Raw genomic sequence first — 26521 nt, forward strand, 5'->3', positions numbered from 1 at the left:
TTGCTCAGTTCTCACCCTTAGAGCTGGCGGGGGATAGATGCGGTATTGGACCAATGCTGCATCCACCTAGGTAAGTATGATTTCTCAAAAAACAACAACTCAACTTCTCTTTTAAAAACAGAAGGAAATGAGGATTTGTGGAACTGTGATGGAGTTTTTTTAATTAAGTAATGGCTCACACAGGGGTCTATTTGAAGAGTATCAAACTGACAGGGGAAATAATCCTCCCCTACTCTGTCCAAAATGTTAAAAAAAGTTTTGCCTATAGTTCTACTTTAAGGAGGAGCTCCAAAGTCCTTCAAAACTAATACTGTAGCTGCTGACTTTTAATTTAAGACACATACTTATCCAGGGATCGTCCTCACCGGAGTCGAGTCTTCAATCGGCTTCAGGTGCAGGTGCCGGTGTAGTGTCACAGTTTGCTGCCTATCGTAGAATGCTGCGGAAGTCACGTGGCTGCCAACTGCGCATGCGCGATGCGTTCCAAACGCAAGTGCGATGCGTTCCAATGGATTTTCGACAGTACACACCAGCGAACCCGGCATTCAGGGCGACGTGGATTTAGAGGAAAGTGGCCAGTCGGCCTCACGTCCTCGCTTCGCTCGGACGGCACGCTCCGCTCGCTCGGCCTCCTGGCTCTTTTTTTAACATCCTCCAATCCACGGGGATGTTAAGGAAAGAGCCTGGATGCCGACCGAGGTTTCACTGGTGTGCACTGTCGTGAATCAATTGGAACGCATCGCATTTGCGTTTGGAACGCATCGCGCATGCGCAGTTGGCCGCCACGTGACTTCCGGAGCATTCTAGGATAGGCAGCAAACTGTGACAATACACCGGCAGTAAGGGATACAGGAAGTGAAGCCTTGCAGCTTTACACCCTGTTTCTAACTGTGCATGCTCGAGTTGTGCTGTGCCTTGTGAATGATCTCGTAGTTACATAGTAACATAGTTAGTCTGGTTGAAAAAAAACACAAGTCAATCCAGTTCAACCAATAAAAAGAAAAAAAAGAAAAATGTTACAATCCTATATACACAATCCTATACCCACAGTTGATCCAGAGGAAGGCAAAACAAAAAACAGCAAAGAATGATCCAATTTGCTCCAACAGGGGAAAAAAATATTCCTGATCCCCCAAGAGGCAATCCGATATTCCCTGGATCAATTTTACCAATAAATGTTAGTATCCAGTTATATTATACCTATGATGTGTCCCAGAAGACTGCGGGGGAAGGAGGGGGGCCTGTCCAAACCATGTCTCCGCACCCCCCTTCCCCACAAAAAGTGCCAAATGTTGCAGTGGAGGGGGGGGGGGTGGGAAACAAGCAGAGCTTCCCCTTTAGAGTGGAGCTCGGCTTTAAGTCTGCTGCAGCTGCTGACATCACATCCAAGATGGTGTCTAAACAAATATAGCAAGGTCCCAGGCCTCCTTTGGTCTAATGAGAACCTCCAGGGCCAGGGATAGCTGACATCCTTCTGTATGGTGGTATCTTCCTCAAGCATCACCCCCACTTCTCTGCTGGGTCCCTAGATTGGCACTCGAGATACCTCTCAAGCTTCACCCCCACTGGCCTGCTCGATCCCTGGCTTGACTGATCTGCAAGCGTCACCTCTGCTTACTGAGTCCCTGGCTTGATTCCCACTAAAGTTTCCCAATTCTTCTTTGTCCCGGGTTGGTGAGAACACTGCTCCAGTACTTGCTTCAGTTACTCACTGTGGTCCCTGGTAATAAGGTGGATAGTCCCTTATTGGCGTCATCTTCCCCTCTACCTCCGACCACAACAGGTTCTCTAGCCGACCAAACCGTCACTTTTGGTTGGACTGCAAGCTGCAGTCCCAACCCTGCTCTCTTGCTTCTGGATCGACCCTCAGACAGCCTAGCAGCCAGATGTGCCCAGGATAGTCCCCATCTCCGGCCTGGCAACCCAGGTAATACAACAAACGTCCACTCACACAGCTGTGCTGGTGGCACAGAACACAGATCACCTGACCTCACCCGAATATATAGGCTCTCCCAGCAGGCCACGGGATTCAAGAAAACCCCTGCCCATTACCCCATATACCCCATATACCCATAACCTGACTTTGCGCTGCCCTTCTCGTATCTAGTACAACCAAGTACCCGGCCACATAGTGATAGAGAAACGTGCAACAAGGCCAAACTTAGGGAGAAATCAATAGATCTCTAGCAATCAACCAGGATAACTACTCCTGGCATGTACATTTGTGAGGTGCAACCCTGCTTAAACTCCAGGGTGCTACACAAGGATAACATGCAAAAAATACATTGAATGAACATTTAATCTTATGGAAAGATTATTGTTGATCTGACTAGTCTGGTGACAGAGTGTCTCAAAGCAAGGTCAGAACAGGCTGAAAGTCAGAGATAGTAGCAGAGAAATGTAGCCAAAGAACATTTACCAGGTCCAGTTGGGTTTCAGGCAAAAAGCAGAAACAAAAACAGTCATTAACAGAGGCAACCAAATGAAGCACATATCCAAGGATGAGTACTAGTCAGAAATAGATGCCAAGCTTATATCAAGTCATAAAGAGAACACAAAATCTGCAATACACAATTGCAGAGTGCAGGCAAACTGGTCAGGCTACAGACACCATTAATCAGGCATTGACAGAGTACACTAATTCAAATTTATCTTGTGCAGATGGAAGTCATTTGTGTAGCTGCAACATGACCACACCACAGTGCTGGATATCATTCAATAGATGGAGTGGACACACATCTAGAGTACCCCAAGAGTACCTGAATGCAGGGTGTATATAGCATTTGGCTCACCTCAGCAGTCACAAGGACTATGAAGGTCTTCTTACACATGCTCAAAATTTCCGACAACAAATGTTCGATGGGAGCTTTTGGTCGGAAATTCCGACTGTGTATAGGCCCCATCGGACATTTTCTGCCGGAATTTCCGACAACAAAAATTTGAGAGCTGGTTCTCAAATTTTCCAACAACAAAATCCGGTCTCGGAAATTCCAATCGTGTGTGGACAATTCCGACGCACAAAATGCCACGCATGCTCAGAATCAAATACAAGACGGAAGCGCTCGGTCTGGTAAAACTAGTGTTCGTAATGGAGATAGCACATTCGTCACGCTGTAATGGACTGAAAAGCATGAGGCTGAAAAGAATCGTCTCTCAAACTTCTACTAACACGACTGGTATTGAACTTCTCTTTTCTACTGCCGTCTTACGCGTTGTACGTCACCGCGTTCTTGACGTTCGGAATTTCCGGCAACATTTGTGTGACCGTGTGTATGCAAGACAAGTTTGGGCCAACATATGTCGGAAAAAAAATCACGGTTTTGTTGTCGGAATGTCCGATCGTCTGTATGCGGCATTACACTTCTGTTGAAAGTGGTTAGGCTCTATTTGGACTGGCTTATGCACATGCTACAACTTCCAGCAGCAAGACTCTGCTGATTCCTGTGGCTAGAACTGGCAGCTGTGTGCCCAACCTGTGGCCTGAGGGTATATGATGTTCAGCCCTCAGACCTCAGCAGACTATAGTGGAAACATTGATTAAGGGTAAAAACATTGATCACTACTGGCATCTTCTGGTTTCATATTGTCTTCTGCTACTTGTCTCTAGGCCAAAAATGTAGCATATGCAGTCTGTGACCATCATTTTATCTATCTATGCAGTCTGGCAGTTCTCTCAAGCATTACATATATTATAGTATACCCTTTGGTGATGTGAAGGGCTGCCGGTGAGGCCCCCATAGCTCATAAGTTGACAACCACTGGTCTAAAAAATATTCATTATACTTATTGAAGAATAGAAAAAGTTGTATTTTTTACTTTCATGCTCCTTTCCTACATGTTCCTTTAAAAGTTAGACTTTACCTTTTCAGGTGGATAATATGGTGTTGTTTCTTCATCACCTTCCTCTATGTAATTTCCGCCAAATACTACATTTACTGTACTGGTGTAAATTAATCTGGGAATATTTCTTGCTATACAAACTGCAAACAAAAAACAGAAAAGTACAAGATTTGGTGATAACTTTGATTACCTAGAATATTGAATAATTACACATAATATTTTTTTTTGGGACAAATGCTTTTTTTTATCACCATCTGCGGCAGGTGGCAGGAAGGAACCCCAGTGAATAGTTAAAACTAAGGGATTAAACCAATTTGCCACCAAATTCCACATGCTGGGAGCCTGTGTATGAAAAGATGCAGGCCTGATGAGATTACCATAGTGACGAATGCTTGAATTGCCAACTTATTTAAAACCTTACCGACTGCGCTACCTTTCAGCAGATGGGCAAATTGGTTTAATCTCTTAGTTTTACCCATTCACTGGGTTTCCATTCAGTCACCTACCGCAGATGGTGGGTTAAACATATCTGATGAGATTGCCACAGTGATGCATGTCTGAACTGACTACTTATCTAAGGACTGACTGATTGGGCTGATTTTGCCAGTTGGGCAGGCTCCCACAGCGGGTGGTATTCCTCCTATGACAAACTAGTATTGTAACTCCATTGGTTTCAACATTCATTTGCTTACTGATCTTCCAAAAACTTCTGTTGAGCACCCGGGTGAGATTGTGTACAGTACTTCACAAGTCTCCTGAGGAAGCCATTGAATGGTGAAACATGTTGAGCTGAAGTTACTGTATCTACATTATGACTGCATGGATCTTCTGTGATAGTTTTATAACACATTGCTTAAATTTGTTTTTCATTTTCAATATTTATAATAAAACTTTGTGATTTTATAAATACTTTTCTGGTATATGAATTCTTGGCTCCTTAAACATACAACTTTCTGCACATATATTTTTGCAATATAATCACTAGGTTATATAAGTTTAGAATGAAGTTCTATATGATTGAATTGTTCTATACCCGATAATCTATAAATCAGCAATAAACAATGGCATAGATAACAGTAATAACAATGGTGATCAACACTGCAATAACTTTTTGAGACCAGTAAGCTATGCTGCTTAGGGTGCATTCTGTATGGACTGTTATGCTAAGACTCAGATCTACATACAGAGACCCCCTCTTACTCTGGACTACAAGTAAAGTTGTCATAGAGAACCTATGGGAGAAGACAGACCTTTGCCCTAATTCTTCAGCCGGCTAACGTTAGGGTGGTGCACATAAGTACAGTCTCAGTAAACTCTGCATGCAGTGACTAGAGCTGCTAGTTAGATGGCTTGTGCCTATGTACTCAGTCTTCACTAGCAGTGATAGATCAATGCCAGCAGTGCCCTCTCACAAGTCCCAGTGATAGGGCAACTTTGGTCCAGCTGTTTAGATGCCAACTCAATTTTGGGTTGGCTTTGTGCGACTCCGGTCCTCTGCACACATCTTTAACAGTGCTCCAGTTTCTGTCTCAGGCTGCAGGTTTGTATTAGGTTAGTGGGCACTGGGAATAGCGATGTGCACACTCCAGTTCCATCAAAGCAAGAGGAGCTTCTCTCTCTCCAGGAGAAAAACTGCTCCTTTCCCCTCCTGTCAAGAGTGTATATCTGGGAGTTTCAGTATATATGCTATATACTACTCCAATCAGGGGTCAAGTCCTGGGGAAAAAAGTGTGGGAACTCCCACCCAAGATCCACTCCCCCACCAAAAAAAAAAATGATACGCTCATATGCATAATTACTAAATCGCATGTTCTTTCTAAATCCCGCTATAACCTCCGCAATGTCTCCTGGGAACAATGACAAAAGCTCCCAGGAGACATTGCGGCATCGAGGAAGTATAGGTACTGGCGTAACTTATACCCGCACACTACCCGATGAATCCATATACAGGAAGCGGCCAGTAACATAAAGGATTACTAAGGTTCGCCTGCCCCTGACAGTGACTCGAGCTGGGCATCGCCGATTAGTGAAGGATTGGCACGGGCAGCTCGGCTGCTCTCAGCTGCTCTAGTCCTGCAAAGGGAACTGCGTTCCTTCTGTAAAAAAAGTGCAGGAACTCCGTTCCCACGTGTTCCCGCAGGACTTGAGCCCTGACTCCAATGCAAGATCCTGTTCTGAGAATACCTGTTCCCAGAATACACTTCTCAGAGTTCAGTGCAGCCTGCATCAAAGGCTCTCAATTCCTTCATGCTCACTGACTTTTTCTGCTGGATAGATGTGGAATGGCACTGAAAGCCAGCATAAGAGTCATGTCTAGACACACAAAGAAGCTGCAGCACAGTGTATTTATAATGGTTCCTTCTCTAGTTAAGCACCTGGCTGGGGTTTACCTTGTCCATCTAATGCCTTGTACACACGATCAGAATTTCCGATGAAAAAAGTCAGACGGAATTTTTTCATCGGATATTCTGACCGTGTGTGGGCCCCATAGGACTTTTTTCCATTGGAGTTTAGAAATAGAATATGTTTTATTTTTTTCCGATGGAAAAAAATCCTATAGGAAATTTTGATCGTCTGCGTGGAACTCCGACAAAGAAAAATACACGCATGCTCAGAATCAAGTTGACGCATGCTCGGAAGCATTGAACTTCATAATTCTCGGCTCATCGCAGTGTTTTACGTCACCGCGTTTTGGAAGGTCGGAATTTGGTCTAACAGTGTGTATGCAAGGCAGCTTGAACGGAATTCCGACGGAAAATTCCATCGCATTTTATCCCATCGCAAATTCCGATCGTGTGTACAGGGCATAAGACTAGCCTGTCCAAAGGGTTACAACAATGCTGTGATTTTACTGCAGAGGGAACAGCATTGTCACCCTTTTAAGGAAATTGGAAAAAAAAAATCTACCGGCAGGATCAACCGGAAATCACACTACATTACAAGGGATACTCAAAAGAAAAAAATGGACGTGTTAATGCTAATGACAGACTGCACTGTATATGTCTTTTTTTTTTTTTATTGCCCATTGTTCCACTTTAGGTGTCAAGGTAAGCATAATAGGAATACATTATTAGGATAGCTTTTTTTTCGATCACAGTTCTCTACTTCAACAAAGCTAAAACCTAATGGGTTCCCATACATGACTGCACCTTGCACGTTATATTAACTCTTTTCATGATTTTCAAAATAAGCACAGCAGTTGTATATGAATTATTACTCATATAGTTTTGCTGTAACATTGCTAAAACAAATTGGCTTACCATCTATAACAACTTGTGTCCCTCCTATATTTATGGACTCAATTTTTCTCTTCTGGAGCTAAAAAAGAAATGAGAAACTACAACTCAATTTCAAAAAGCACTATTATTTTTATTTCTGGGACACAATGTTGAGCTATGGTAGCATGTATGAAAAACAAAGAATGCAAATGTAAATATACAAACTCATCATAAAAAAATAAAAATAAAAAAATGAAGCTTGAGAAAGGAACAGTTGCATGGTCATTTATCCCATACAGCTGATCTGTGTATTAATGTGAACATGTGAATACTGAAGCTAACATTAGGGAATGCAATCTTAAAAATGATGGCCCGGATTCAGAAAGCACTTACGCCGACGTATCTTTATTTACGCCGCGTAAGTGCTCAGATGCGCCGTCGTATCTCTGCGCCTGATTCTTGTAATAAGATACGCCTGAATTTTGGCTCCATCCGACCGACGTAAGTCTCCTACGCCGTCGTATCTTGGGCGCATATTTACGCTGGCTGCGAGGGGCGCTTCCATTGATTTACGCGTTGAATATGCAAATCACCGAGATATGCCGATTCACAAACGTACTTGCGCCCGTCGCTGTAATCTACGCCGTTTACGCAAGGCGTACGTCCGGCGTAAAGTTATTCCACCTATAGGAGGCTCAGGCCATGCAAAGGTATGGACGACGGAACAGCTGTCGTATTTTACGTCGTTTACGTAAGTCGTACGTGAATGGGGCTGGGCGTAGGTTACGTTCACGTTGTATGCATTGAGCCGTCGTATCTTAGGGAGTATGTTCGACGTGATTCTGAGCATGCGTGCGCATGCGCTGTTCGTTCGGACCATCATTTGCATGGGGTCACGGTTCATTTAAATGAATCACGCCCACCGTTCACCTACTTTGAATTACGCGGGCTTACGCCAAAAGATTTACGTTACGCTGGCGCAACGTAAGGAGCGAGTGCTTTGTGAATACTCAGCTTGCCTCTCTGGGATACGTCGGCGTAGCGCATATGAGATGTGCTACACCGGAAAAAAGATGCGCCGATATACGTGAATCCGGGCCGATATCTTTTCACTATTTCCAGGGCACACTGAACAGTGGCACTTAATATGATGTGCTTTATAGTGTGATAAACGGTGATGCACTCACCAGTGAATAAAGAATCATTTCTTTCTGTGAGCAAAAGATCACAAGATAAAAAAGACAAAGATATAATATAAATAAAAAATACAAAGAAAATAGTAAAAAAACACTTTAGTACAACCTTTCACAACCTTGTTACCCCTGAGGAACCCTTGAAAAATGTTTCAAGTCGCAGGGAACTGCTGCTAATAATTATTATATCTACAGCTTAAAGTACAAATGCATGATCAGCAACTTGTAGATTTAATAATAAGACATGCTTTTCATAATTATTAAATTAAAATAAAAAAGCAGACAATGAAAACTGTAATTTTCCCGTAAATTGGAGGCCAGTGGAGAAATGTCCGCTATATTGATGACCAGTGAAGAAGAGCCTCTGTACATTGGTGGGTAGCAGAGACGGGCCTTTCACAATTATGGTCAGTGGAGCCAGGGACCCCTCATATTAGTGTACAGTTGAATAATGCCCATTACATTATTGATCAATGAAAAAAAGCCCTCCTTTACATTGGTGGTCAATGGAAATGTAAGCCCTATATTGAAGGTCAATGCAGAAGGGCCTCCCTTACATTGGTGGTCAGTAAACCAATGTTATTAGGACAAGGGCTCGCACATTGGTGGACAGTTGTAGAAATACAGGGGCAGATCCACAACGCGAGTACGCCGGCGTATCTACTGATACGCCGGCGTACTTTCAAATTTCCCACGTCGTATCTTTGTTTTGAATCCTCAAAACAAGATACGACAGCATCTGGATTAGATCCGACAGGCGTACCTCTTCGTACGCCTTCTGATCTAAGATGCAATTTTTCGGGGGTCCGCTGGGTGGCGTTCACGTCGTTTTCCGCATCGAGTATGCAAATTAGCTATTTCCGACGATCCACGAATGTACGAGCGGCCGTCGCATTCTTTTACCTCGTCTCTAGCCGGCTTTTTCCGGCGTATAGTTAAAGCTGCTTTTTCGTGGCGTATAGTTAAACCTGCTATGTTAAGTATGGCCATCGTTCCCACGTTTAATTTGAATTTTTTTTTTTGTTTGCGTAAGTCGTCTGTGAATCGCGGGATGGACGTAATTTACATCCAAGTCAAAACAATGACGTCCTTGCGACGTCATTTCGCGCAATGCACGGCGGGAAATTTAGGGACGACGCATGCGCAGTTCGTTCGGCGCGAGGACGCGCTTCATTTAAATGAAACACGCCCCCCTACTCGCCGATTTGAATTCGACGCCGTTACGCCGCGAGAGATACACTACGCCGCCGTAACTTACGGCACAAATTCTTCCAGGATTCAAGCCAAAAAAAGGAAGTTACGGCGGCGTAGCGTATCTCAGATAGGCTGCGCCGGGGCAGATCTTTGTGGATCTGCCCCAAAGGCTTTAGATTAGCGGCTTCATTAGAGCTTAGTCAAGGAACCCCTAGCAACCCCTGAGGGAACCCTAGTTGAGAAAGGCTCTAGTATTATACATATAATTGTTCAGCAGTGCTCCCACTATTATTTCCAAGTCGCCTAATAAACATGGTTAGTCACAAGGTTGAAGGGATCAACCACAATTTCTGAATCTTGCACAGATTACCAAGAGTCTTTTAATAAAAAAAGGTTCCTCACTCTTGTTGGAATGGAAGTAATTATCACCCACCTGCTGATACCCTGACATTCCAAATGATGCAGCATGGAACACGCAGTCCACCCCTTCACAAGCTTTGTAGAGGGAATCATAATTCCTTATGTCACCCTGCAAAACCGATAAGGTGAATTAGAATGTTTTCTGAATTGGTTTAACAGGTAATACATTGATTTAAATCATAGGAGTTCATCTGTATATGTATGGGTTAGGTTCAGGTTAAAGGGTTAGGTTTATACGGATTTATAGTAACTGGCTGATGCATTTCAAAGAGCAAACCTTCATTAGAGTTGGCTGTGATGAAGAAGTGCTGCCTCAAAATGCGTTAGCCAGTTTATTTGAGGTTGGTCTTTGAATGAAGTTCTCATGGATGGATGAGATGTTCCCTATGGAAACAAGAAAAGTATTGTATTTTTTATCACTTTTCTGAGTATAATATATTTATTTTAATAAATGAAAGATTTTTCGAGGATTTACACTATTGCCGGGTACACACGAGAGGATTGATCCGCGGATACGGTCCGCCGGACCGTATCCGCGGATAAATCCTCTGGCGGATTTTGATCTCCTGGTTGTACTAACCAGGAGATCAAAATCCCCGCGGAATTCCGTCCGCGGTGACGTGTCGCGCCGTCGCCGCGATGATGACGCGGCGACGTGCGCGACGCTGTCATAAGGATATCCACGCATGCGTCGAATCATTACGACGCATGCGAGGGATGTGTTCGGACGGATCGATACGGTGAGTCTGTACAGACCACCGGATCGATCCGCTGGAGCCGATTCCAGCGGATAGATTTCTTAGCATGCTAAGAAATTTTTATCCGCTGGAAATCGGTCGGCCCGAAAAAAATCCGCGGAAAAAGATCCGCTGGGTTGTACACACCAGCGGATCTATCCGCTGGAACCGATCCGCAGATCAATTCCAGCGGATAGATCCTCTCGTGTGTACAGGGCCTATGCCAGTGCTCTATCTGTTTCATTTACAGTTTAGTGGGTGTATTGGGGTTAAAGTGGAACTACGCTGCATCTGAGCAGCACCAACCAAAAACACTATTTAATATAAAAATGTACCATATTTGCCGGCATATAAGACGACTGGGCGTATAGGACGACCCCCTAATTTTCCAGCTAAAAAGTTGGTTTTGGGATATACTCACCGTATATGATGACCCCTCGCTGTGCCATTATTACATGCCTCGCTGTGCCATTATTACATGCCTTGCTGTGCCATTATTACATGCCTCGCTGTGCCATTATTACATGCCTTGCTGTGCTATTATAACATGCCTCGCTGTGCCATTATAACATGCCTTGCTGTGCCATTATAACATGCCTCGCTGTGCAGTTATTACATGCCTCACTGTGCCATTCTATTCCCTAACTTCTCCTGTTTGCAGCGTACAGACGGCGGCCATCCATTATTCAAAAGCCGCGCCTCCTTCACAGGCTGTTCCGTGATAGGCGGAACACTAATTTTCCCAGCAGAGCCTCTGTTCCGTGTTCCGCCTATCACGGATGTCCTCTCGTCCGAGGCCGAGGATGAGAGGACATCCGTGATAGGCGGAACACTGAACAGAGGCTCTGCTGGGAAAATTAGTGTTCCGCCACGGAACAGTCTGAGGAGGAGGCGCGGCTTTTAAATAATGGATGGCCGCCGTCTGACACAGGTACACGGCGCAGGTACCCTGCGTATAAGACGACCTCCGACTTTTGGGGCATTATTTTAGATGCAAAAGGTCATCTTATACCGGGAAAATACGGTAAGTCAGTGTTCTCAATTACTGACAGCCCCTCTGTTAAAAAAAAATATACAATTCAGCGTTTGTGTTTTTTTACAAATTCTAATCCTAAATACCTTAATCCACATCACCAATGTGCGGTCACATGACCACCCGCCACTCTCCTTCCCCGACTCAAGGACTACAGTGTGAGGGGCTGAGATCTTGCTCTGACATCAGTCGGGCGTTCACGTGACCACACATCGATGATGTGGATCAGAGCTTTTTTTCTCAGAAAATAGGTGCAGGAACTCAACCATGACTCATTCAGATTTCACAAACAGTAGAAGGGTCTTAAAGGGGCATTAAATACCAGGATTGCATTACATATAGAGTACAGAGTTCAGGGGGGTTACACACAGAGTGCAGAGGTGTCACTTGTAAACACAGAAACCAGACTTCTGTGTTTACAAGTGATTGTGGTGAGCAGGCACCAAAGGGTCTGAGCCAGAGGTGGTGGAACTGAGTTCCCCCAAGTTCCCCCTGAAAAAAAGCCCTGATGTGGATTAAGGTGCTTAGGATTCAAATAAAAAAAAAAACACATACACAGAATAGTATATTTTGTCATAACAGAGGGGCTGCTAGTAATTGAGAACACTAACTTTACTGCAACATGGAATAGTGCTAGGAGGGGAGGGGGCAGCTCACACACAGGAGCTGACAGGCAGGAAGGGAGGGGAGGGGGTGGCTAACACACAGGCGCTGACAGGCAGGAAGGGAGGGGAGGGGGTGGCTCACACACAGGAGCTGACAGGCAGGAAGGGAGGGGGAGAAACTGTGGGATAATGGAGGAACATAAACTGACCACAGTAGCATGGCTCAGCAGCCATGATTACCGTGGTCAGCACACAAATGGGGACACAGAAACAGGCAGGATCAACCAGGTATTTTACAGCATACAAAGGGAATAAAATGACACCGCAAAGCACTATGCAGGTTAACGTGTTTTAACGGAACATGATCTTTTATTTTGTTTTGTTTTAGGGTTATAACCTCTTTAACAGCACCAGAACATCATAAGCAGTCCTGGTTAGAAAATTGCAGGACTCTGTTAGGCAGAATGCTAAAGATAAATGTTCCTGTAACCTACCTATTTACACCCTAACACCTATACTAGGAGGGTGCTACAAATAGATTTACAGTTAGATAGACAACCTACATTTATAGTCTTACCTCTAATTTCCCATTTCAGCTGGGTGAATAATTATGACTGTACAGTCCAAAGTTAAAAGGGCTTGTTCACACCAGCGAGCCGCACTGATTGCATGGCTGCTCCTGTGTGCTGGGAGACAAAAAAGTACTGCATGCAGAATTGTTTTTTCAGCACACATTACAGCAGCTGTGTGGTGTTATAAGATACATTTTGAAACAAATTAAATCTAATAATGGGAATCCCATGTGTGGATGCTACTGCTGCATTAGGTAAAATTACTTTTACATGGCAAACGTCAAAAACATTTTTTTTCCTGGAGTTCAGCTTTCAGGCCACCCATTCTATTTAAGTGGGCTGCCAATACACCACAATGCAACCAAGATTGGTGAGGCCCCATTCTTTCTAACAAGGTGCACCATAGTGCATTGTGGTGTGCTGCAGTGTGGGTGCTTTGTGAGCATTATTACAATGCATAAGTGTAAATGGACCAACCAGATAAAAAAAAAAAAAAAAAACTTCAGTTAATGCAGTTATGTTTTTTTTTTTTTTTAAATGCCACTACAGGAAGTCTCCGGGTTACAAACAACTGACTTACATATACGACTCATACTTACAAACAGAGGGAGATAACAGGAAGTAAGAGGAAATCTACCCCAAGGAAAGGAAATTCACTCCTGTAAGGCCCCCCGTACACACGACCGAACATGTCTGCTGAAACTGGTCCGCGGACCAGTTTCAGCAGACATGTTCGGTCGTGTGTACGGCCGATCGGACAGGATTCCAGCGTACATTTGCCCGCCAGACCGTTTTCGAGCGGACAAATGTTTCTAAACTTGTTTAGAAACATGCCTGCTGGAATCCTGTCCGTCTGACATGTTCGGTCGTCTGTACAGACTTACCGTACATGTCCGATAGGCCGCCATCCCTCGCATGCGTCGAATGACTTCGACGCATGCGTGGAAGCATTGACCTTTCAGCGTCGCGCTCGTCGCCGCGTCATCGTCACGGCGACGGCGCGAACACGTCACCGCGCTGTCTGTCCGTGCGGATTGACTCTCATTTCTGTATGATGGTGTGTACAGCCATCATACAGAAATCTCCGGGCGGGCATGTCTGCTGAAAACGGTACGGCGGACCGTTTTCAGCGGACATGTTTGCCCGTGTGTACAAGGCATGAGAGTTATCATGGGAAAAAGGTGTCTCCACTGATGCTTTATCACCAATCCTTGTTTCCACAACTACACAAAATTTTCTAAATCCAATTGTCACAGGGACATAAAGTGAGGTGGAATCTCTTGAACAGGGGCACAGACAGCAAAACAAATGTTACAGGGGTGTTAACCCTTCCATAAGCTATCCATAAAACGTAAAAAATATTTTTTTTTGGCTGGAGTTACACTTAAACAATTTACCTGTTCCAACTTACATACAGATTCAACTTAAGACTAAACCTACAGAACCTTGCTTGTAACCCGGGGACCGCCTGTAAATATCTGAATTTGCTTTTATATTAGCTGAGAACATACAAATAGGTTAAGAGAAGAGAGTGAGCAGAGGGATGACCTTTAAGCCCTGTAAACACGGCCCAGAATCTCGCCAGGAAAAATATTTTGTTTTTCCTGACGAGATTCTTGGCAAGAATCTCTTGCCGGCCGAGTATACAGACACTCCATTCAAAAGATAAGCCGTTCTTTTGAACGGCACGAACGCGGTGACGTCATCGACTATGACGAGCATACGCTCGTCACATTGAATGCCGCCGCCGCCATCTTGCTACACCCTACCTATGCCTAGGAAGCTACCGGGCATGCGTCAAAGTCATTTCGAGCATGCGTGAGTTTCCACGGCGACAGGTAAGTATACAGACGCTCGGGTTTCTCGGCAGGAAAACACTGCAGAGAATCACGACGAGAAAATAGAGAGCAGGTTCTCATCGAGCTTCTGGGCAGTTTTCTTGATGAGAAACCTGAAAGCCTCGTACACACACTCGGTTTACCCGGCAAGAAAGCTCTGCCAGCAGTTTTCTTGCTGGTTCTTTCCGAGAAAACCGTGCTTGTGTACGAGGTTTAATAGTATGCTACTTCTGCTTCATTCCCTAGTGTGTATTTAATGGCTTACCCAACTTTTATCATTTTTAATGGCAGAAATACCTAGCGTTGTAGAAAGATCTGTGACACATTTTTTCCTTTTACCTGTATGAATGTAGTGTGGCTTTGTGCTTCCCAGTCTGGTTTGTTTAGATCAAACAATATAACAGAATATCCCTGCTTCATTAGGGCACATCCAAGGTTGTGTCCCAGGTATCCTGCACCTCCCGTGACCAGCACCTTTGTCATTTCCCAAGTACCGGGATGTACACTCGGTATACAGGGAGGCACTCTGCCTTTGTGTGGTACCACGCCATTTGATCTGACAGTCCTGAATGGTAGAGAATTCCTCAGACATTCTGTACAGATTTCTTCCTTCTCTATTTTGTTTCTCAGGTCTTCCAGTTCACACCCAGTTCCCGTTTCCCTCATGATTATACAAATAATATGCCGTTCACCCAAGATCTGTGAATGAAAGAACCATATATAATATATACAAAACATTAAAGTGATATTAAAGGCATAGAGCAGCCCCAATCCTCTTCTTCTCGGGTCTCACGCCGGTGCTCCTGGCCCCTCACTCCTATCTCGTGCCCGAAGAACATACAGCTTGAGATGGGGGCACCCAAGCAGGCCCGCTCCCGAGCTGCTGCTCTGTGTGTCCATTCAGACACAGAACCGTGGCTCAGGCCCTGTCCCCTCTCTCTCCTTGGCTGTGATTGACAGCAGTGGGAGACCATGTCTCCCTGCACTGGTGGTGTTTCTAAAGAGACAAGATATGAAGAAATGTGCATGTATTTAATAGATAGACTGAATATTTTTTTGTTTGCCTTGACATACACTTTAAGAGCTTTATAGCTTCATAAAATCTGCTACCATTATAAACTTTTTATGTCTACCTACACTCTGGTGGAAGTTTTAAGGACATAAGTAGCCCATATGCATGCTGGTTTGTGCAAGTAATATAAAAGAGCTTTATTTGTGATATTAGGGAACTGTTGGCCACCCTAGAGGGCAATGTTAAGCATATTATCATCATTATGAATTTTGTTCAATTCAGGCTGATTTTCAGGTTCTTGCTATCTCTCTAACTAATTGCAGGTGTCTTGTCACATTCGGCTCCCCATCACAGATTGCCCCGGAAGTGACGTTCTGTCGCCGCCATCTTGCTACACCCCGCACTCCTTGCACAGTAATGATTGAGTGAGAAGGGGGCAAGCGGACATCTTGTTACACCCACCAGAGTTTTCGATTTCACAGTTATTTTAAACACAAAACGGAGCTTATATGCTTAAATACAGTATTTTGAAATCCCAAACTCACACATCCATGTCTTTATGGGCCTTGTTTGTGCACTGGTGCGCAGTCATGTTACAACAGAAAGAGGCCATCCCAAACTGTTCCCACAGGTTGGGAGCATGAAATTGTCCAAAATGTCTTGGTATGCTGATGCCTTAAGAGTTCCCTTCACTGGAACTAAGGTGCCAAGCCCAACACCTGAAAAAAAACCACACCATAATCCCCCTTCCACCAAATGACTGCGCACCAGTGCACAAACAAGGCCAATAAAGACATGGATACGCGAGTTTGGGGTGGAGGACCAACCCGATAGAACACCTTTGGGAGGAATTAGAGCGGAGACTGTGAGCCAGGCCTTCTTATCCAACAACAGTGTCTGACCTCACAAATGCGCTTCTGTAAGAATGGTCAAATATTCCCATAGACACATGCCTAATCCTTGTGGACAGCCTTCCCACAAGAGTTGTATCTGTTATAGCTGCAAAGGGTGGACCAACTCAATATTGAACCCTACGGACTAAGACTGGGATGCCATTATAGTTCATGTGTGTGTAAAGGCAGGTGTCCCAATAGTTTTTATAATATTGTCTATACAGTTCAACCACTGGTAGCTCCTGTTAAAGTTCATTGGCCAGATCCTCAAACGAATTACGCCGGCGTATCTATGGATACGCCACGTAATTTCAAAGTTCCCGATAATGGGCTCGATCCGACAGGCGTACGTCTTAGTACGCCGTCGGATCGTAGGTGCATATTTACGCTGGCCGCTAGGTGGCGAATCCGTCGAATCCTGCAAATTAGCTAGATACGGCGATCCACGAACGTACGTCCGGCCGGCGCATTTTTTTACATAGAGTGCCGTGACGTGGCCTGCAGCTTCCCAGACATTTGCAAATGACTGCAACTAAACCTCTGTTTTAATTACATACAGTTAGACAGATGAATTTGGTTTTGTGCTTCTTTGGTTTGGTATTTTTGAGCCTGACTATTATGGTAAGAATTTTTGTATTTTCCATATGTATATTTAATCGCATTATGCTAATCACATCTCATTTAAAGTCCCAACCTTCCATTTTTTAAACCCTTTCAGGGATGGAGGCCTGTGGTGGTGCAAACCACATGCCTCATTTAAAGTCCCAACCCCACTTTTTTCTATAACCTGTTAAAGTTCATTGGCCAGATCCTCAAACGAATTATGCCGGCGTATCTATGGATACGCTACGTAATTTCAAAGTTCCCGAATATGGGCTCGATCCGACAGGCGTACGTCTTAGTACGCCGTCGGATCGTAGGTGCATATTTACGCTGGCCGCTAGGTGGCGAATCCGTAGAATCCTGCAAATTAGCTAGATACGGCGATCCACGAACGTACGTCCGGCCGGCGCATTTTTTTACGTTGTTTGCGTTCGGCTTTTTCCGGCGTATAGTTACCCCTGCTATATGAGGCGTATCCTATGTTAAGTATGGCCGTCGTTCCCGCGTCGAATTTTGAAAATGTTGCATTGTTTGCGTACGTCGTTCGCGAATAGGGCTTTGCGTAGAATGACGTCACCGTCGTAAGCATTGGCTTGTTCCGGTTTAATTTCGAGCATGCGCACTGGGATACCCCCACGGACGGCGCATGCTCTGTTAAAAAAAAACGTAATTTACGTCGGGTCACGACGTATTGACATAAAACACGCCCCCATCACATAGATTTGAATTGCGCGCCCTTACGCCGGGAGAATTACGCTACGCCGCCGTAACCTTAGAGGCAAATGCTTCGTGAATACAGCATTTGCCTCTCAAAGTTGCAGCGGCGTAGCGTTACTAGGATACGCTACGCCTGCATAAAAATACGATCCGCTACGTGGATCTGGTCCCATGTGTGTGTAAAGGCAGGTGTCCCAATACTTTTGACAATATACATTATTATAATATTGTCTATACAGTTCAACCACTGATAGCTCCTGTGAAAGTTCATGTGCATGTAAAGGCAGGTGTCCCAATACTTTTGGTAATATGTGATTCATGTTACCACTATGGCATGGCAATGCAAATAATAGGCAAATTCTGTAGCTGTGCTCTGTATACTGTGTGTATAGTACAGTATAATAAACTATTCTACTCACTTCCTCTACTGCAGTGCTGAATGTACATGAAAATCACCTGCTACTGCATATACAAACTTGCCTTGCAAAAAAAAGTAATTTACCTGCGAAATATAGAAATACTTAGCTCATTTGACTGATGCCGTGTACACACGGTCGTTTTTCGGCATGAAAAAAACCCGACGTTTTTAAAAAAGTCATTTAAAATCATCGTGTGTGGGCTTCATATCGTTTTTAAAATGTTGTTTTTGGGTTGTAAAAAATTATCGTGTATGGGCTAAAACGACCTTTTAAACCCGCGCATTCCCAGAAGCGAGTTATGAGACGGGAGCGCTCGTTCTGGTAAAACTACCATTCATAATGGAGTAAGCACATTCATCACGCTGTAACAGACAAAAAAGCACAAATCGTCTTTTACTAACTAGGAATCAGCTAAAAGCTGCCCAAAGGCGAATAGAACTTCCCCTTCAGAGTGCCGTCGTACGTGTTGTACGTCCACCGTGCTTTGTTCATCATTTTTTTTAAACGATGGTGTGTGGGCAACGTCGTTTTTAATGATGAAGTTGGAAAAACTTTGTTTTTTGGACATGCTGAAAAAACATCGTTTTTTTTCATGCCGAAAAACGACCGTGTGTACGCGGCATAAAGCTCTGAAGTGTACAAGCTCTGGATGTCAAATATACAAACAATGCGCCTTATCATCAGATCAAAGAAAGATGTCAATCTACATATTAACCTCTTTACCACCAAGGACGTCCCTGGGACGTCCTCCACTTTGAGCGGTGATATCTCAATGATGCCTGCATCTACAGGCATCATTCAGATATCCCCGTCTTCAGCCGCCGATTCTCTGCACCATAAAAACGATCAAAGCGGCGGTTCCACCGCTTGATCGCTCTTATAGGCAGCGGAAGGGGACGCCCCCCTCCCGCCGCCATCCGGTGCTTCTCCGGGCTCTCCCGTGCCATCGGGGGCCCGGGGAGCGAATCGGTCAGCGTCCGCTGCAGAACCATAGAGATAACTGGTGACCAGACGGTCACAGTCATCTCTATTACCGTCGGAGGACCGGGTGCGACGTTATGACTTCACGCCCGGTACCCGGAAGTAAACAAAGCCGCAATCGCGGCTGTTTGCATGTGATCGGTGATTCTTTTTTCACCGATTTCATGCTTGTAAGCCTGGAGGAGAGATGTGGGGTCTTATTGACCCCACATCTCTCCATAAAGAGGACCTGTCACACTGATTCCTATTACAAGGGATGTTTACATTCCTTGTAATAGGAATAAAAAGGATCCAATTTTTTTTTTTTTTTAAAGTGTAAAAATAAAAAGAATTAAGTAAAATAAAAATAAAATTAAAATTGTTTTTTTTCAAAACGCCCCTATCCTCGATATCTCATGCGCAGAAGCGAACACGCATGCAGGTTCCGCCCACATATGTAAACACCGTTCAAACCCCACATGTGAGGTATCGTTGCGTGCGTTAGAGCGTGTGCAACAATTCTAGCACTAGACCTACTCTGAAACTCGAAAATAGTAACCTGTACAAAATGTTAAAGCGTCATCTATGGAGATTTTTAAGTACCGAAGTTTGGCGCCATTCCATGAATGTGTGCAATTTTAAACCATGACATGTTAGGTATCTATTTACTTGGCGTAACATAATCTTTCACATTATCCAAAAAAATTGGGCTAACTTTACTGTTTTGTTATTTTTTAATTCATGAAACCGTGTTTTTCCAAAAAAAGGCGTTTTAAAAAATTATTGCGCAAATACCGTGCGAGAAAAAAAGTTGCAATGACCGCCATTTTATTCCCTCGGGTGTCTGCTTAAAAAAAATATATAATGTTTGGGGGTTCTGATTAAACTGATTCTGATTAATCTGATTAAAAATTGTGATGTTTACATGAAGGAGAGAAGTGCCAGAATTAACCCGGTGGGCAAGTGGTTAATTGCTCTATTAAGATTTTTCCCAAATTAAATATGAGCAGATACCACAAGTGATTAAATAATCATCGTACTATGAATGAGCGGGACTTATGTGTTCAGTGTAATAGTGAGTAAGCATCACTCAGACAATGCATTTATGCAGAACAGCCTGTATCAGAAATTGTGACATGTAAATATACATTAGTAAATATTCCACTTACCTCTCGGAGTGTTCTTTATTGCACCAACCAGCTGTGGTGTATATCCTATAATACGTTTTTCCCCCAGAGGTAAAACTTCACTTTATCTCCCGACTAACATCTCCCTTAGAACAAAGCGAAATGGTCCAGGTGCACATCCCAAGTCATCCATCTCAAAGTGATGACAGCCAGCCCTTGTGTACTAAGGACATCAGAGCTTACAGGTGCCCTCTAGTGGCTTTAAGAAATGAACACGTATACTTTGACATCACAATAGTGTGTGTATTGGGTTTATGATATTTTATTGACATTATAAAAACTGTAAAATTATATGATAGCATATGTAAACACCCATTGATGGAAATATTCAATCTACCCTCTCATTGTATGGCTCTTGGTGACTTTACAGTATTGTCACTTCTCTCACATAGCCTCACTGCAGGAATAGTCTCACTTCTTATTCTAAATGTTTAGAATATAAGATGAAAAATAAGAATGAGAGTCCCTTGTACAGCTGTGGCTGAAGATGGGAACTTAAAGCGGAGGTCCCACTTAAAAAAAAATATTAAAAGCCAGCAGCTACAAATACATCAGCTGCTGACTTTTAATAAAAGGACACTTACCTGTCCATGTTGCCCGCGATGTTGGCAGCCGAGGCCGAGCAATCGCTCGGTTCTTGGCTGCCCCTGCCGCCAACCTTGGTGAGGGAATCAGGAAATTAAGCGGTGCGGCTTCACTTCCTGGTTCCCTACTGCTCATGCGTAAATCGTGTTGCGCGTCTTCACTGGTCCCCGCTGTGATCTGGGAGCTGTGTGTCTCCGGCGCCGGAAGTGGCGTAGATCAGTGAGGTGATCTATGCCAGGAAGTGGGAGCAAATACCTGTATTAGACAGGTATCTGCTCCACCCTCCCCCTGAAAGGTGCAAAATGTGACCCAATTTTTGGGTGACAGTTTCAAAATTTTTTTTTTTTTTTTGCATTTTAGTCTAATTATGAGATCTGAGGTCTTTTTGACCCCAGATCTCATATTTAAGAGGACCTGTCATGCTTTTTTCTATTACAAGGGATGTTTACATTCCTTGTAATAGGAATAAAAGTGATCATTTTTTTTTTTTTTCCCAGTGTAAAAAATAATAAAATAAATAAAAATAAATAAGAAAAAAAATGTTTTAAAGCGCCCCGTCCCGACGAGCTCATGCGCAGAAGCGAACGCATACGCGAGTAGCGCCCGCATATGAAAACGGTGTTCAAACGACACAAATGAGGTATCGCCGCGATCGTTAGAGCGAGAGCAATAATTCTAGCCCTAGACCTACTCTGTAACTCAAAAAATGCAACCTATAGAATTTTTTAAACGTCGCCTATCGAGATTTTTAAGGGTAAAAGTTTGACGCCATGCCACGAGCGGGCGCAATTTGTAAGCGTGACATGTTGGGTACCATTTTACTCGGCGTAACATTATCTTTCACAATATATAAAAAAATTGGGCCAAATTTATTGCTGTCTTATTTTTTAATTCAAAAAAGTGATTTTTTTCCAAAAAAAGTGCGCTTGTAGGACCGCTGCGCAAATATGGTGTGACAAAAAGTATTGCAATGATCGCCATTTTATTCTCTAGGGTGTTAGAAAAAAATAAATATATAATGTTTGTGGGTTTTAAGTAATTTTCTAGCAAAAAAAACTGTTTTAGTCTTGTAAACACCAAATCTGAAAAACACCCAAAGTAGAGAAGTGGTTAAACACAGATCTCACTGCTACAGTTACCAAATTATATAAGAAGTAGTGGGTGGTCCAACCCTCTGCAAAGCTAAATTAAAAAATGTTCTTAATAATGAAAGGTCAAGTCAAATAGAATTTTTGACTAGGCTCACCTTTTAGGAAACTGCACGTCTCAACAAATGTAACACCTAGAGAGCCATAAGATGAAACAGGGCTAGAGGATACCTACTTCCAAAGTAGCAGACAAGATTGTAGTTTTATTTAATTATGAAACCCCCCCAGTGGTACTTCTGTGCAAAAATATCTTAAAGGGTAATGCTGCGCACACACGATCGGAAATTCCGACAAGAAAACCGTGGATATTTTTCCCACAGAATTTTGGCTCAAACTTGTCTTGCATACACACGGTCACACAAAATTCCAACTGTCAAGAACGCAGTGACAAGCCGAGAAAAATTAAGTTCAATGCTTCGAGCATGCGTCGACTTGATTCCGAGCATGCATAGGATTTTTCCCTGTCGGAAATGCATACAGACGAATTTCCGACAAGAACTTTTCCCATCGTAAAATTTGAGAACCAGCTCTCAAATTTTTCTTGGCGGAAATTCCGACAGAAAAATTCTGTTGGAGCCTACACACAGTCGGAATTTCCGACCAAAAGCTCACATCGGACTTTTCTTGTCAGAATTTCCGATCGTGTGTACGCGGCATTATTCAACTTTCATGAAAAAATGTATAGCAAAATATATATATATATATATATATATATATATATATATATATATATATATATATATATATACACAATTGTTACACAAGTCATATTAAAATTTATTGCAATTGAAAAACCTTTCCTTTTCAGTACACTTTTTTTTTTAATGATTTTTAGGAAAATGGAATAACATTAAATTTACCCATGCAAAATAATTCAATGAACTTTTTCAACATACAGTGTAAGAGTTAGAACATTCTCAAATCAACCAATGACATGGTCTGGTTGTTCCCACCATGAAGTCTACACAACTATCTTTAGACTCCAACTAGGGCAGCACATCCTAGAATCCAAGTGGAGACCGAAACATAAAAAGAGTAAAACACGTCAAAGGCGAGCAAGAATGGAAAAGGAAAAAAAGAGGGTAATGAAAGAGATGCAGTAAGAGTGGTCCTCATAGACACAGGGGCAGACCAGGTAATATATTATTACCAAACTAAAAGGATATCAAGATGGGAAAGCATAATGAGGCCATGGTTCCCACATCTTAAGAAATTTAGAATGGGAGTCGCTTAGGATATTGGGTATTTTTTCATTAAGCATTGGTCATGGGGTCTTTCACGTCCTGAAAGGGGATAGAGGGTTTCTTTCAGGCTTTGGGTATGGTTTGTTTGGCAGTCAAAAATAAACAGGTTGCCAGTTTTAGACCATATGAGAGAATGCCTGAGATTGGGCAATGCAATAGGGCTGATTTTGCGTCCTTATGGATTGTTAGGTGGAATAGTGTTTAGAGTAATAATATACAAAAAGTGCAGCGCAACACCTCTAATAAAAAATATTAGATAGAAAGATATATGTAAATCATATGATATAAAACCACACAGAATAAATATATTTTAATACGTAATTATATCTCTCATGATACAGCATGACTTTTTTTTGTAATATTTTTTATTAGAGGTGTTGTGCTGCACTTTTCTGTGTTTTAATACCCATATTTGGTACGAGAACGCATGTCAATGAGTAGCGGCAGCTGGACACCTTTTTTTTTATATAGAATTATATATCAGATTTATTTGTTTATATATATATTTTTTTTGTGTGAGTAGCGTGGTGATTTTATTGTAGTAGTGTTAAGAGTAAACCAAAGACCCTTGACCAAAGTCCAAGCAATTTTGGACAGGACCACAACATATGCAGGACATCCCCACACTGTCCACAACTTTGAAGGCATCCATCGCTGCAATGAGGGTTTGTGTAAGCTATGCGGACAGGGACCCAGTACCACCTGAAAAGAGCCTTATATATTGACTCAAGAATAGCTGTGTTGAAGGAACATTTAACTATTGCCAACCATGCTTTGCTCCAGTCCTCTACATCTATTAAAAGTAACAAAATCTCGTTCCCAGTGACCCACATAGGAGATGGTCGATAAAGAATTCTAGCTATTTAGTGTGGCATAAATAACAGATACTGCAAGTCCTGGTGACCAGGGAGAATGCAACATGTGTTTGAAGGTAGCTTTCTGAAAGGAGAAATAAGTTACCTGATGTACAGTAAATGTGTGAACACATAGGCTGACCACCATATGAATGCTCTTGGTTGTACCATGCCCAGCGGAATTATCTTTCCTTTTCAATCTGCAGCCACTGTAAAATTCTGTAAAATTCAATGCAATATGGCAACCTGCAGTCCTTCTGTACACAGTTGGTATACCAAACTTTCCCAGAAATTCAATTTACTGCTTGTGTGATTGGCTCCCTGATTTTTCCATAAGTCTGCACTAAGATACTGTAGTAAAATTTTAGCAATCTTCTTCAATAGGAGTCATATTTTTGGTGAGATACTCCAAGGGTTAATCTAAAGGGATACAGAGGCTACAACTTTTCTTATTATAACATTGTAAGTGCATCTGCTGAATATATTGAACAAAGACACTCACATTCAGTATCAATATTTATGTGTAACATAAAGGAGGTTATGAAAAAGCTCTAACGCTCGAAACATGTTAACCTTGGTCTTGTTCACCCACTGTATGTGATTCTGCCTGTTGGAATTATATAACACGAATAAAGCAGATCTGTTGGATTGTGGCCGTCCAGGATTTCTCTTGTTTGTCTACAGCGTAATATAAAGCTTTTCCTTAAACCGGAACTAAACTGCATCTGAGCACCGCAAACCAAAAACGTGATTTAATTCATTTATTAATATTGAGAGAAAACTCCCCCATCCATCCATGTCTATGTAATTTATTTAATTGAAAAATCACTTTGAAAACCCCCTAGCATTTCTATCCGTGACCATCTTAAGTAATGGCAGATGTTTACTTCCTGGAATCCATCTACCCTTGGCCCTTTGTTGAGAAAACCCCTCCTGCAGACTCCTGGAATGTATGAAAACATGTGCCTAGGCCTGGAAACCAGTAAGGTAAATGAAGAGATGTAAAGAAAAAAATAGAAACGTTATAACAAGTAATCATGAAGTATTTTCCTATCTATTTACTAATGCTAGCAACGTAAGGAATCAAAATAGCCAATGTTGCTTGAGAGAGTGAAGTTCCGTTTTAAGAACTAAGGGCCAGATTCACAAAAGAGATACGACGGCGTATCTCCTGATACGCCATCGTATCTCTGTTTTAGGGGCTTCCTAACTATGCGACTGATTCATAGAATCAGTTACGCATAGTTTGCCCTAAGATCCGACAGGTGTAATTGAATTACACTGTCGGATCTTAGGATGCAATACCTCGGCCGCCGCTGGGGGGAGTTTGCGTCGTAAACCAGCGCCTGGTATGCAAATTAGTACTTACGGCGATCCACGACGTTTTTTCGCGTTCGCTACGTCGCTGCTAGTCTAGTTTCCCGTCGCAAAGTAAGTCGTTGTTTTAGCTGCCCTAACTTTACACAGCCCATGTTAAAGTATGGCCGTCGTTTCCACGTCGAAATTCAAATTTATTTTTTCTTGCGTAAGACGTCCGGGAATACGAAAGTACGCTATGCACGTCGCCGTTCAAAAAAATGACTTCACTTCGTGCAAAGCACGGCGGGAAATTCAAAAGTGAGCATGCGCAGTAGGTCCGGCGCGGGAGCGCACCTAATTTAAATGGCACACACCCCTTTGAATCACGCGGGCTTACGCCGGAGGCCGCCGGCGTAGGTTTTCATTGCAAGTGCTTTGTGAATCAGGCACTTGCGATGAAAACTTGCGGCGGTGTAACGTATCTACGATACGTTACACCGCCGCACTTCTACGTGAATCTGGCCCTAAGAACAGGAACATCTAGAACTCTGCTTCAAAGTTTGTTAAATTCCCTGCAAAGAGTATTGATCACGCATAGGGGAATGTTTTTTTCTCAACAAAAGTGGGGTTAGTTTTGAAATACATGCTGTTCTCCACAACAACTCAATAGGTTCCTTATTTCTTGTATCAAAAATAGGAAAAGAATAATGAAGCGTTGCTGTGGGTGATAGATATTTCTTATTTCAGTAGCTTTAATACGCATGCCATACCGTTTCATATGCAAATAAATAAAACAAAATACATAAAGAGCTTGCTGTTACAAAATATACTTTATTTACATATAACAAAAAATATTTTAATTATATTAAAATACACATATACTATATATAAATATATTCAAAGGCACAAAACTATAATTTTTCAGGTATGCAAACCAGTGGCGGCCAGTG

General features: G+C 42.9%; 1 protein-coding gene across 1 annotated transcript in view; it reads right to left on the reverse strand.

Annotated features, from left to right (window-relative positions):
• The window catches only part of SDR42E2 (short chain dehydrogenase/reductase family 42E, member 2), a 61987-nt gene extending 41272 nt beyond the window's left edge, over positions 1–20715 (reverse strand). Inside the window, exons 1-5 of the mRNA XM_040356838.1 lie at positions 20424–20715; positions 14990–15349; positions 9879–9974; positions 7101–7158; positions 3862–3980 (exon numbers count right to left, since the gene is read on the reverse strand). Of these exons, the coding sequence (XP_040212772.1) occupies positions 3862–3980; positions 7101–7158; positions 9879–9974; positions 14990–15316 (600 nt within the window). The 5' untranslated portion in view covers positions 15317–15349; positions 20424–20715. The remainder of the gene's footprint in view (positions 1–3861; positions 3981–7100; positions 7159–9878; positions 9975–14989; positions 15350–20423) is intronic.
• Between the last annotated feature and the right edge of the window lie 5806 nt (positions 20716–26521).

Source organism: Rana temporaria, chromosome 6 (genome assembly GCF_905171775.1).
Source record: "Rana temporaria chromosome 6, aRanTem1.1, whole genome shotgun sequence".
Taxonomy (NCBI): Eukaryota; Metazoa; Chordata; class Amphibia; order Anura; family Ranidae; genus Rana; species Rana temporaria.